The sequence below is a fragment of the Heterocephalus glaber genome, unplaced genomic scaffold (assembly GCF_053883595.1).
Source record: "Heterocephalus glaber isolate CG9 unplaced genomic scaffold, H.glaber_assembly_v1.0 deba00001452, whole genome shotgun sequence".
NCBI lineage: Eukaryota > Metazoa > Chordata > Mammalia > Rodentia > Bathyergidae > Heterocephalus > Heterocephalus glaber.
The window spans coordinates 19,050,756-19,064,666 of NW_028258302.1; the positions used below are offsets into that span (position 1 = coordinate 19,050,756).

A 13,911-nucleotide genomic window follows, 5' to 3' on the forward strand; every position below is an offset into this window, starting at 1 on the left:
AATTCAAGCAAGTATGGAGCAATACTAATAACTTGGGTATTGCTGATCTGAGGAATAATGCTGCTCCTCTGTAGCCAAACGCAAGTGGAGGGAAAGGCTTAAGGGAAAAAATGAAGGTATTTCTAGAAGCTGTCAAGGTAACAAACTGATCACAAAAATGATGGATTTAACAACTAAGAGAATAAATATACAAAGAAGAAGTACAAACATATATAAAACCAAAGTGTCCTTCAGCATAATCAGTATAAAGAGTACTAAGGATTAATGACCTGAAACCTCCCAAAGAGAGCCACTGGGGTCAGCCCTCTCTCATAAATAGCATATTTCCCAAGACAACAATTTATAGTTATAGCCAAATGTTAATTAATACAGTTAAAATCCATATTAGACCTTGAATTTGGTTTTTTAAAAAAGTAACCTGCTGTAAATCAGGAAACACGTAAATACTGGAAGCCACTGCTAGCTGAATTAACAGTCCCTAACAGACACTGAGTTGACTGAAAACCTCCCCACACCCTCACCAATCAGACAAGCAAGTCTGCTTTGCGGGGGGTGGGGGGGGGTGGACCTCACTCTGCTGAAGGCTTTCAGAGGGGGAAGCAGGGCAGTCAGAGCGGAAGCAAGTAGGGATCAAAAGTGCCTCATCAAATCTGAAGGGTCAGGTGTGTGGGAGCACACAGGTGGGGATCTGTCTCAATTATGTTACTGCAAAAAAAAAGAAAAAGCAGCTCAGAAACAGAGCAAGACAGCCCTTTGAGTGGGCCAGGGACTTAGCTCAGTGGTTCTGCTGCCTGCCTTGCAAACACAAAGTCCCAAGTTCCATCCCCAGTACCGTAGAAAGAAAATAGAACAGTCTTTGGGCCGGGGATTTAGCTCTGCGGTGCCGCCACCTGCCTCCCAAGCACAAGGTTCTGAGTTCAATCCCAGGTACAAAAAAAAAAAAAAGAAAAGCATGTGAGTTTTTTGGGCTGGGGATTTAGCTCAGGGGCTCCGCTGCCTGCCTTGCAAGCTCAAGGACCCGAGTTTGATCCCCAGTACCAAAAAAAGAGAGAGCCCTTTGATACTTTCCTGTTGGGTGATTCCTAAACATATTTACATACATGATCATTTCACCTTGTAGCGGGCAGGGTATGCAAGGAGGCAGCTCTACAGTCAGAATGCAAGCTGGGATGAGCCTTAGTAGTGGAGCATTTGCCTGCCATGTGCAAAGCCCTGGGTTCCATCCCCAGCACTGCCTGGTTTGACCTCTGGCTCTGGCTTGGAGTTTATGAGCTCTGTGCCTTTGCCAAGTTGTATCACTTCTTTCAGTTTCCTCACCCATAAAACAGGACTAAAAACATAGAACCCACTTCTCTGAGTTTTGCGAGCCTTAAATAGATGAAATATGTACCAATACAATGTTAAATTAATGTTCACCATGTTTTTATAACTAAAAGTGGCCAGCATATTCTTAAACATTAGTTGCAACTTACTGTGTTAAGTTTATAGTAAATCCTTTTTGTACATGTTTTGAGTAGCTGTTATTTTTATTGTTTTAATCTCTGATTTGGGATTATCGAACACTACCCTCTGCCTCATTTTATTCTTGATTTATCAGGAAGGAATAGTATGCAAGGCTGGGTACAGTGGCACATGCCTGTAATCATAGCATTCAGGAGGCTAATGCAGGAGAATCCTGAGTTTGAGGCCAGCCTGGGCAACAGCAAGCTCAAGGCTGGCCTAGATAACCTAGTGACATCCTGTCTCAAAAAAAAAGAAAGAAAAGGGAAAAAAAGGAAGTTACATCAACATTGATGATAAGCTAGGATTCCTATGGTGATCAATATATAACTTCATTTTGAAATTATCTTGCCTAGTGCTTTTGCAAGATTGCCCTATAGGGAATAAATGACCAAAACATTCAAATTTGAGAAATTTGAAACCCTGGGGTATTCTGCATAATCATACTTTTGCCCCATAAGGAAAGTTGACATGGTATCCTAAGAACACTAAATTAGCAAACAGATAAAGCTCCGGCACCTACCTCCTTCTGTGGGCCTTTAATTTCTGAACATTCTTCTAGTCTTTTAAAAATGTCCTGAGTAACCAAGAGTGCATCTGAGAAAACATTTTCATTTTCTAGAAGAAAACTCAGCTGGTATTGTTTCCTCTCACATTCTAAATGTAAAACAAAACAAAATAAAACAAAACAGTGATTTGTTCTTTGAAATGATGATAAATAAAGTTTTCAGCTATCAGAGAACCTTCAGGTTACAGACTGCACACCTGGCACCTCAGTGCTGAGCAACAGGCACCAGCATATCTCATAGATCCCTCCCGTGTACCACCCTGAGCCTGCTTAAAACAATGGAGAATGATCAAGCGGGACATTGTTACTTCAATACCCATCTTCTGCTTTGTAACTCTTCCCCAGAAATTCAACCCCGAAAAACATAGACACTTTTAAAGAAGAATGCTGCAGTGAGGTACTGTACTGGACTAGGGTTTCCTGCCTATGGTGGTCTTTGGTAAATTCATCAATGAAATAAAAAATAAATAGAGATCATCAAATCTAGTGACTGACAAAAGAACTACAATTCCAATTAAAGCTGAAATGAAGTTAAATATAAAATTAAATAAGTACTACCTGGTTCTGTGCTCGCCCCCTTTGCTCCACTCAAGGTCTGTCCAGCAGGTGAGGGGGAACCAACATCAGCTGGGTGAGGAGTCTCCACTGGGGCTTCTGCATCCCCTGGAATCTCCTGGGCAGTGGGATGACCTGCACTCATCTCTTGGGTCCCCATATGGATTGCTTCCTGGGCCTCGGCTTTCACAGGGACCCCTGAGGTGGCAGAAGCCTCCAGGGAGGAAAGGGACACTGCTGCACCTTCAGAGGAAAGGACTGCTATTTGAGGCATTTCTGTTTCTTCTTTCCTACAGGACTCTGAGGATGGTGCAGAGATGTCCCTTACCACCTGACCCTGCACGGAGCAGTTTACAAGGCTGGTCAGAAGATTCTTACAGCTTACAGCCACATCAAACATCTGCAGGCTGTCGGCTAAAGAGATGATTTTGGAGAAGTTGTGTTTGCCCACAGGTAATTTGCCAGTATACATCATTTCTAACAAGAGGGCAAACTCCTCGGGGCTCACCACAGCCGCATCGATGGAGATGGTGTCTGTGTTGTCCAGCAAGGTTTTGAACAGAAGGCTGGCTGCGGCCAGGACAAGTTTGTGAGCCCTGAAGTAAATGGTGCCGATGGAAATGGTGCAGTCACAGAACTGCTGCTCCTTGCACAGTGTGTACAGTTGCTGCAGCAGCTGCCGGCTGTAGTTGGGGAGCTCCATCACAGCAGCTCTGCCCCAGGACTTCACTTCCTCTCTCCTGCCACGACACCAAATAAAACTTCACAAGCACATGGGAAATGCCTTATTGTGAAATGCTAGACAAACAAAAAAGCAATTCACTCATTCATTCAACAAATGTTGCTCAATAGGGAGGGGGGCAATTTACCAGGTATACTACATTAATAATTATAGTAATTACCACATGCTTAACTACAGGAAAGGAATTATGCTTAGTTCTTTATGTGGACAACCTCATTTGATCTGCAAAATGACTCAGTGAAAGAGACATCATTTCCTCTTCATTTCACAGATGAGACAAGCTTAGCAGGCCCAAGAGAAGCAGCCCAAGGAAAAGAAGTCAAGAAATGACCTGCCACATCTCAGGGACTTCATAGCTGTAACTACACTACTGGATGCTATTCTTGCCCCCACAGAGCTGCTGGCCACCTGGAAGAATATACAGAGACTTCAAACTAAATGTCTCCGGCATGCTGAAGCTATCTGCAGCACTGCACAGAAGCCAACATTCCTTCTCTCTAACATGCACTTTTTTGGGGTTTTGTTTTGGGGTGTTTTTTGGTACTGGGGATCGAACTCGCGTCCTTATGCTTGCGAGGCAGGCGGCGGAACCACTGAGCTGAATCCCTAGCTCTGCACTTTTTTTTGAATTTTGAATTTTTGTATTAGTACATCTTTGCAGTACACGATTGCATTCCTTGTGTGCGGTTGTGTACACAACACATCTGAACTTTTTGTATCCCTCTCCCCTTTCCTCTCTCTTCCCTCCATCTTTTGATTTCTTTCCCATTCGTGAAATCTCCCTACTTCCTACTATCTAATTTTTATTTGTTCTTTATATTATGGGATTTCTCAAATAAGAAAAACCATGCAATATTTAAGCTAGTGTGTTTGATTTATTTCACTTAACATTATGGTCTCAAGGTGCATCTATTTTCCTACAAATGACACAAGTTTATCCTTCTTTATGGCAGAGTGGTACTCTATCATGTGTAAATACTAGTTTCTTTACCCATTCATCTATTGATGGACATATAGGCTGCTTCCAAGACTTAGCTATTATGAATTGCAACTTTTGAGAATATACCTAGAAGGGGAAATAGCTAGGTCAAATGTAAATTCTAGTTTTAGTTTTCTGAGGAATCTTCATACTGATTTCCATAGTGGTTATAGTAGTATGCATTCCCACCAACAATATAGAAGGGTTCCTTTTTCCCTGAAGCCTTGCCAGCATTTGTTATTCGATTTCTTGATGACAGCCATTCTTTCTGGGGTAAGATGGAATCTCAGTGTTGTTTTAATTTATATTTCTCTAATGGGCAGCAATATTGAACATTTCTTCATGTATTTACTGGCCATTTGTACTGTTTCTTCTGAGAAGTATCCATTTCACTTGTCCATTTTTAGACTGAGTTTTATTTTGGGAAGTCTAATTTTTTAACATGTTTTTCAACTGGCTGTAGGTCAGTGGTGGCGAACCTATGGGACATGTGCCACAGTGGGCTGTTTGTATCATTGAAAGCTCTAAAAGGTTTGCCATCAGTGCTCTACATTCTCTTACTAACTGACCAGCCATGCCCTCTCAGTTTCTCCTGTTGGCCCCCTTCTGTTCCTTTTCCAGCTCTGGCTTTGAACTCCAGATATACACCTCCAACTACCTACTCAAAATCTGAAAGCCTACTAGCTTTCTGAAACTCTATACCTCCAGAAGTCTCCTGCCTTCTTTCCTACCTCACAGCAATTCTGTCCTTCTAATTGTTCAAACTAAAACTCTAGAAGTAGTTTTTGACTCCTGATTTTCTCATACCCTAACTCCAATCCTTTATCAATTCTTTTGGCTCTATTTTCAAAACATATGCCAAATCCAATCACTTGCATTGCCAATGGTCAGTCCAAACCACCACCACCATTTATCTGGATTACTGCAATAAATCTCCTAACTGGTCTCCATACCTCTGCTCTTGCCTAGTACTACCCCTACCTCATTATTATTGCAGATCAGGAGGAAATCAATCAGGGCTTTGCCAGGAAGAGGTGGTTACAGAAGAGAGCGGAGGAGAGAGTCAAAGAATGTATAGAAACTGTAGCTGTCATGTTTTAGGAACTGAATAGATGTGAAGAGGAGAGAAACATTCAAAAATCAATTAATATATTCCATAACATTACAGGTTAAGGGGGAAAAAAAGCACATCATTATCAATGATGCAGAAAGATAATTTAATGAAATCCAATAGTTATTGATGATGAAAACCCTCAGCAAACTGGAAATAGGATAAAGACAATCTATAGGCTGGATGTGGTGGTACATAGCCATAATCTAGAACTTGGGAGGCTGAGACAGAAGATTGAAAGTTCAAGACCAACCTGGACTAAATAGTGAGATATTATCTTTTAAAAAAAATGAACATTTACCAAAAAATCCTACATATACATCATATTTAATGATGAGAATGCAATGTTCTTCAGCTAAGATTAGGAACAATGTATACATGTTTCCTCTTACCCCACTTTCAACACTGTACTGGAATTACTAGCTCCTCCAATAAGGCAAAAAAAAAAAAAACAAGTTTGGGAAGGAAAATATAAAATTATTTTTCTTTGCAGATGACATGATTGTCTACGTACAAAATCTATTAATTGACTAAAAAATTCGTCTTGGAACTAATAAGCAATTATAAGAAAGATGCAGGACACAAAGTTAATATACAAAAATCAATCTCAGATTGGCAAAAAAATTTAGAGAAAAACAAATGGGGATGGAAAGGAAGAAGAAATAAAAAGAACTACGATGTGTTATACATATGTACACGTACCAATTCCTCACAATGAATCATTATGTATTGCAAACATGTACTAAAACGTACTCATACATGTACTAATACATGTAATAATTGCAAACATGTACTAATACATGTACTAATACTAGTACATGTACTAAAACATATACTAATACTTTTAAAAAATATAAAAGTCAATTGTTTCCCATATACCATCAATGAACAAACGGAATTTGAAATTATTCTCCCAGTGCTCAAGAGGGTGTGCCAGGAGGACTGTGAGCTCAAGGCCAGCTTGGGCTGCACAGCAAGACCCTGTCTCAAAAAACCAAAACCATAAAAATTTAAAAAATATTTAAAATTGGCAAAAGACCGGAACAGGTATCTCTCTGAAACAGATATATAATAGCAAGTAAATGTGAAAATATATTCAACACTGTACGTCATTAGAGAATTGCAAATTAAATCAACAACGAGATACCACTACCCACTTAGGAGAATGGCCAAAATCTGAAACACTGCCTACGTCAAATGCTGACAAAAGATGTGTAGTAAAAAAACTGTCATTCATTTCTGGTGAGAATTGCAAAATGGTACAACCACTTTGAAAGAATTCTGGTAACTTGTTTCAAAATTAAACATACTCTTAATATATAATCCAGCAATCACATTCCTTTGTATTAAGCCAAAGGAGCTGAAGACTTACATGCATAAAAAGCCACACACAGATGTTTATAACAGTTTTATTCATAAATGCCAAAACTTAAAAACAAGCAAGAAGCAGGTGAATTAGTAAATAAACTGAGGTAATATAGTGTATTCAATTCCAAAGAGAAATGAGCTATCTAGTCACAAAAAGACACACAGGAAACTTAAATAAATATTAGTGAAAGAAACCAACTTGGAAAGGTATATACATAAGGCTTTGTGATCTAACTATATGACATTCTAGAAAAGGCAAAACTATGCAGACAGTAAAAACATTTAAGATTATCACAGGTTATGGGGAGCCAAGGATGGATCAGCAAAGAACAGAGGGTTTTTAGGGCAGTGAAACCATTCTGTATGAGTCTACAATGGTAGATATACATCACTATACATTTGTCAAAACCCACAGATGTACAATACCAAGAATGAACCTTAATGTAAAATAGGGCTTCAAGGGGCTGGGGATTTAGCTCTGCCTCATAAGCCCAAGGTCCTCAGTTCGATCCCCAGTATCCACCCCCCCCCCAAAAAAAATATATATATAGGTATTAAGTAATAACAAAATGTCAACAGAAGTTCAGTGATTTTAAGAAAGGTTCTGGGATGATGTGAGATATCTAAGGGGGAAGTTGTGCATGTATGGGGCACAGAGATATGTGGGAATTCTCCATACTCTCTGGTCAACTTTGCTGTATACTTAAAAATCACTCTAGGATCGGGGATTTAGCTCAGTGGCACCGTGCCTGTCTTGAAAGCGCAAGGTCCTGAGTTCAATTCCCAGTACCAAAAAAAAAAATTACTCTAGCCAGCCATGGTGGTGCATGCCTGTAATCTCAGCACAGGGGAGGCCTGTAATCCCAACAAAACAAGACAAGACAAAACAAAACACTGCTCTAAAAATGCTGCTTATTAAAAATGTTTACAATATAGTTTGTTCTGTTTTGTTTTTCCAGTTCTAGGCACTCCAAACCCCATCTATACTATAGTAGCTAACACTGTTAGGCACTCATTAATTCATATAACTTTTTCAGTTTGCTCCAAGAGGATCTTTGAGAATATTTTGTTGTTGTTGTTGTTTTGTGAGACAGGGTGTTACTATGTAGTTCAGGCTGGTCTTGAACTCACTACACAGCCCAGGCTGGCCTCAAACTTACAGCAATCCTCCTGGCTCAGCCTAAGTGCTAGGATTATAGGCATGCACCATCATTCCCGGCTGATCTTTGAGAATATTTAACCCCACTCCGTGTGTACAGTCTGTTTTAATATTTGTATTATAAATACATATATATATATAGGAGCTCCAGTGGCACAATCAGTTAGCATGCAGTACTTATAGAAATATATAAAAACACACACATATATATTATTTATATATAAATAGATGAACAAACAGCACTAGGAGCTAAATGACTTGCTACTAATAGTAGCAAAAGCAGCAGCAGGAATACAATTTGTATCTCGTGGTACTTATGGAAAGAGGAAAAAAAATGCCAAGTTGTTTTTTTTTTTTGGTACCGGAGATCGAACTCGTGACCTTGCGCTTGCAAGGCAGGCAGAACCACTGAGCTAAATCCCTGGGCCTGCCAAGATTTAAAATAAGCAATTGTAGGTGCTATCTTTAGAAAAAAGGGAGAAGAATAACTGAAGTTTTAAATTTACTTAATATCTGAGAAAAAAAATCAGAAAAAGAATTCAATTCACAAATAACAGGAACTATAAACTACTAAACAGGCATTGATACAAACAAAATGTATTGACATGTGATTTTCTTTATAAGGCAAGGTATGGACTACAGTACATCAGAAGACTTATTGTCCAGATCAATATGGACATATATCAGATCTTTTTTTTTTTTGGTACCGGGGATCAAACTCGAGTCTTTGCGCTTGCCCAGCAGGCGGCAAAACCACTGCGCTAAATCCCCGGCCCCATATATCAGATCTTTTTAAACATTCTTACTAGTAAGAAATGATTGACTGGAGTTATATTTTCAGGAAAAATTAAAACTTAGAAGGTTGCTTTATGATCATTTTTCTGGGAAGGGTATCTATATCTTTTTAAAAAATAAAAAGAGCTACCGAGATCCAGAGGGAAGTATTTTGAGCATTAACTATAGGACTGTGTGGTCAGAGCTGTTTAATATTTTATTAACAAAAAAATTAGAAGAGAAAATAATAACTTTAACAGAGTAAGTGTGCAGTGATTTAAAAACACAAAACAAAAAACCCTTAAATTTTGTTCCTTACCAGTTCAGAGATACTAACAAGACAGTAATAAACTTGGTCAATCAAAGGAGAATACAGATAGCTAATGCCAAAAACAGTCAAGGGTGGTCAAGGGCTACATAATAAATGTAAGCTGGCAATGCTGAAATTTGAATATTTATTGATTAATAGGAATACTAATTAAAGAACACACTCTTGGCAAAATGGTACATTGGGCTGATGTAAATGGGTCTTTTCTCTAACTACAAACACACAGACATTCTGGATGAAACATAGCAAAAATCCTTTTAAAATACATAAGTCAAGTTAAAAAAAAAAAAAGAAAGAAAGAAATCCCTAGGCACCTGAAATGAAAAAGACATCAAAATCAAAGCTGGAACAGTTAAGTGGGAGTTGAGACCACGGTGGCCCGTAGGGGTTCCAAACTCCTATACAGGCCCAGGGCTTGGAGCAGGATGGATGAATGCTTACATCGAGACTACAAATATGGCTTCAAGCAGGTAGAAGGTGGGGAGCTAGAACTGAGTCCCCTGCATAAAGCCAACAGCCTAAAAGGCCTATTCCTCCTTGATATGCAGCCTTGAAAACTCTGCTCCGGGCCCAAGGAAATGATGACAAAAGTTGCTAATTATCTAGGCCTTGAGTGGGAAAAAAGGCACACACAGAAATCTAAAATGTAGGCCTATGACTACATACAAATGCAGGTACCCAATTTACATTATATACATATAGGAATCTTGAGCTGAGAAATTAACATAAAAAACTGGTTCCTGGTACACAGCAGAAAAAAGTGGAATACTTTCAAAATCCACAGCATGGAGACTCACATAGGGAAAAAGAAAAACAGAAAAGAGGCTTCCTCATATGAGGAAGACCTGAATATGAAAGGCAAATATAGAAAATGTCAGAGGGGAACTTTGAAGCAGGGGTAGGAAAAGACTTCTTAATACCCCAAAAGTAGAAAAAAAGGAATTTGATTATATAGGTACTCAAAGAACTCTATAGACAGATTCAGACAGATCCAGACTAATGGCAGAAATAGGAGATCTGCAAAGTTTAAAGGCATCAAATACCTAGAATACATAGGAACTTCTATAAACTTAAGAAAAAAGAAAACCACAAATAATTTGCTAACAAGCAGTAATGGTAGTTACAACAGTAATAGCCCCTAGTATTTATTTAATACCTATTAGTCTCATAAGCTAAATGTATATAAACTCATTTTATCATCTTAACACCTGATGAGGTAGATACTATTATTTTCCCTTTGACTGGTGGGGATACTAAAACCCAGAGAGGCTGAGCAATTTCTCCAAGGTCTAACACTAACATGCGGTTAACATGTGGATTTGAATCTAAAAGTATCACTGATAGGTATGTAACTGATACAACTGTTCTGAAAAACCAATATGGTAATATTTAGTGAGATGTGTTGCACATATATGCCTTGTAACCTAAGCAGCATCCTCCTGTATATGTGCTCTAGAAAAATTCTCACATAGATTTATAAGGAAGTATGGGCAGAAAGATCACTTTGGTATTATTTGTGGTAGCAGAGGGATGAGAGTCAGTTTAGATGTCCATCAACAAAAGAAGACATAAGGTAAAGTGCAAGATGTATGCTACGGGAAACAGTGCTTTAGATAGGAGAAAGGCCTTACTATTCAGACAGAAACATGGGTAATCCTAAATATGCAGTACTGAGTAAAAGCAAAAAATCAACCAACCATCAACAGGATGAGATATGATAATACCACTGATGTAAGTTACAAACACATAATTGAAACAAGATGATATATAAGTTAAGGCTACACACACAAAGACATGTTATCAAATGCATTAGAGTGGGTACCTACAGGAAAAAGAGGAATGGAAACAGGAGTTGGGGGTGAGAGAGAGAATAAAATGAGAGGAGCTCTATATCAGCTAGATAAATACATGAGTGTTGCAGAAAAGGAGGGTCCCCATATCTGTACCTAAAAGGTAAAACATGAAAAGTCACATGAGGAAATAAATCATGTAACTTCACCATGAAGGAAAGTCATTACACGCAAGAAACCAGAGGAATAGCATCTCCAAGAACTGAAAACCCTAAAATGCTATAAACAAGCTGTTTCATTTTCACAAACAGGTAAATTAAAGTCATACTGAAAGAACAACAGTATGAAAAAAGGACAGGCACATATAAAAAGAACCAAAAGAACTTCCAAAAATAAAAATAAAAATTAGTCACTGAAATTCATCCTTTGAGGAATTAAACAGATTAGATACAGTTAAGGAGAAAAATCAGTGACCATGAAGAGAAATCAGAGAAAATTGCTCAGAAGAAAACAATGTTAAAAAGACAGAAAATATGAAAGAAAGGTTAAGGAACATGGGAGATAAAATGACAAGGCTGAACATGCATCTAATAGGCATTCCGGAGGGAGGCAAGGGAGAACATGCAGGCAAAGCAATTTGAAGATATAATCTCTCAGAATTTTCTGAAATTAAAGACAGATATGAGTCCTCAGAATGAAAATGTCAAATTATCAACAACACAGAAAAAAGAATTTAAACAAACCAAGAGAAAAGCTATTACAAGAGAATAACAACTAAAGTGATAGAAATCTGTCATTAATAACAATAGGTATCAGAAGAAATGGAGTAATCGTTTTCAAATACTAAGGGAAGTAAATACCAATGAACCAAGTATCTGTGTAAGACTGAGTTTTGAAGTATGACAAGAGATTAAGGAGACTGTTACTGAGAGAACTGCCATACAAGGGAAAATTAACCAGAGAGAAGAAATGAAGTGTAAGAAAAAAAATAGCAAGTAGCAAGCAAAGAAACTGCAGAAAGACTGACAACACCAAGTGTTAGTGAGAATGCTGAGTAAGTACAACTTTCATTTATTGTTAGCAGTGTAAAATGGTACAACTACTTGGAGAACTGTATGGAAATTTCTCCTAATAAAGAATGAACTACAATACATACAACAACATTGATGAATCTTAAATATTATGTTATTTTCAAAAAGCCAGACACAAAAGAGTAAATGGTATATGGTCCAATTATAAGAAGTAGGTATATTGGCAAAACTAATGTACTGTGATCAAATCAGATAGTGGTTGTAGAGATGGTAGAGGGTGGGCGTGGGAAAGAAACTGAATGGAGAGAGAGACTAGGGAACTTTCTGGGAGAATGAAAATGTGCTACATCTTTTTTGGGGCAGTGGTTACAGATGGCTCTCAAAAATTCTTCAAATTGGGCCGGGGATTTAGCTCAATGGTTTCACTACCTGCTGCGCAAGCGCAAGGACCCGAGTTTGATCCCTGGTACCAAAAAAAAAAAAAAAAATTTCTTCAAATAGAACACTTAAGATTGCAGTACTGTATGTTACTTACATCGTAATCTTTAAAATTATCAAATGTGTTATTAGCTAAAATGCATGGTTGGGTGTAGTGGCACACATCTGTAGTCTCAGCTACTTGGGAAGCTGAGATAGGATTGCAAGCTCAAGCCCAGACTGGGCAACTTAATGACTTAGCAAGACTCTCTCTCAAAATTAAAAAAAAATTAAACAGCCTGGGGATGTAGCTCATTGTGAAAGACCTGGGTTCAATTCCCAGTACCACTAAACAAACAAACAAATAAAATGCATGGACATGGGCTGGGGGAGTATGTAGCTCAGTGGCAGAGTACTTGCCTAGTGTGACAACACTGCAACACTGCCAAAAAATGATAAATTAAAATGCACAAACTGTTTCAAAGTGGGTAAAAGGGAGATTAAAAACAAGGTAGAATACCAGCAATCATGGTAGCCACCACATACTAAATGCTTACTCTGTCTCAGACACTTCTAAATGCTTTGCCGGGATTAGTTCATGTAATCCTTTCAACAACTCTATGCAGTGGATCCTCTTACCACCTTTCTCTTTACCAATAAGAAAATTATAACACAGGGAAGTTACAGAACTTACCAGAGGGGTCTCACAGCTAGTGTGTGGCAGTGTGGAGTTCAAACTCAGGCAATATGACACTGAGGTCTGTAATCCACTGATTCTCTGAAATTAAAGAACAGCATAGAAACTGAGAGAAAGGAGTCTAGAGCGAGGGTGTTCTAACAGTCAACGGAGGCCCAATTAACTTTAGCCTGCAAGGGAAGAACATATGTTAACATGTAAGGAGGTAAGGAAATAGAAGCTAAGTAAGTATTTTCAAATGAGAGATACACAGGAGAACAAGAAAAATGTGATTTATCCAGTAGTAAGCAGAAAAAGAGAAAAATGAAGCAAGTATGGTAAATAGAAAACAATTTAAGAGAGTAAAAATAAGTCTAAAACTATTAGTAATGACAATAAAGAAATAGGTTAAACTTTCTTGTTAAAAGGCTGAAATCCTGTCTGAATTTTTTAAAGTCTGCTATATAAGCTGGGCATGGTGGCACATGCCTGCAATCCCAACAGTTGGGAGGCTGAGGCATGAGGATTGCCATGAGTTCAAGGCCAGCCTGGGCTACACAGTGAGTTCAAGGCCAGCCTGGAACATATAGCAAGACCCTGTTTCATAAATAAATAAATAAATAAATAGTAAAAATTTTAAAAGCCTGCTATATATTGCTTATTAGTATGTGGGTGTATTTATATTTAAAACTGCCAAGCAGGTAGTAAGCACTACGTATGTTACCTATTGTCATTGTTACCAAAAGAGGCTATGAAATCCTCTTCAAACAATTTTGAAACTGGCCACCTGACTAGATAGTTAAAGTAGCTATCTGTAAATAAATAATTAAGCAATATAATTTTTGTAGACCATTTTTAGGTACAGAATTCTGTTATTAAATATACTGTAATCATGAGGGACTCACTAGTGATT

General features: G+C 38.2%; 1 protein-coding gene across 8 annotated transcripts in view; it reads right to left on the bottom strand.

Annotated features, from left to right (window-relative positions):
- Zbtb40 (zinc finger and BTB domain containing 40) overlaps nucleotides 1-13,911 on the bottom strand; it is a 71,099-nt gene that overhangs the window by 35,270 nt on the left and 21,918 nt on the right. For 5 of the 8 annotated variants that reach the window (XR_002396962.2, XM_021263024.2, XM_021263023.2 and 2 more), the window contains exons 2-3: nucleotides 2,627-3,363; nucleotides 2,024-2,157 (exon numbers count right to left, since the gene is read on the bottom strand). Coding sequence is in view for 7 of the 8 variants with exons in the window: in XM_021263024.2 (XP_021118683.2) it covers nucleotides 2,024-2,157; nucleotides 2,627-3,363 (871 nt within the window). In the remaining variant the exon portion in view is untranslated. Of the gene's footprint in view, nucleotides 1-2,023; nucleotides 2,158-2,626; nucleotides 3,422-13,016; nucleotides 13,101-13,911 lie in introns of all 8 variants that reach the window. The other 3 variants (XM_087215608.1, XM_021263021.2, XM_021263022.2) reach the window with 3 other exon arrangements.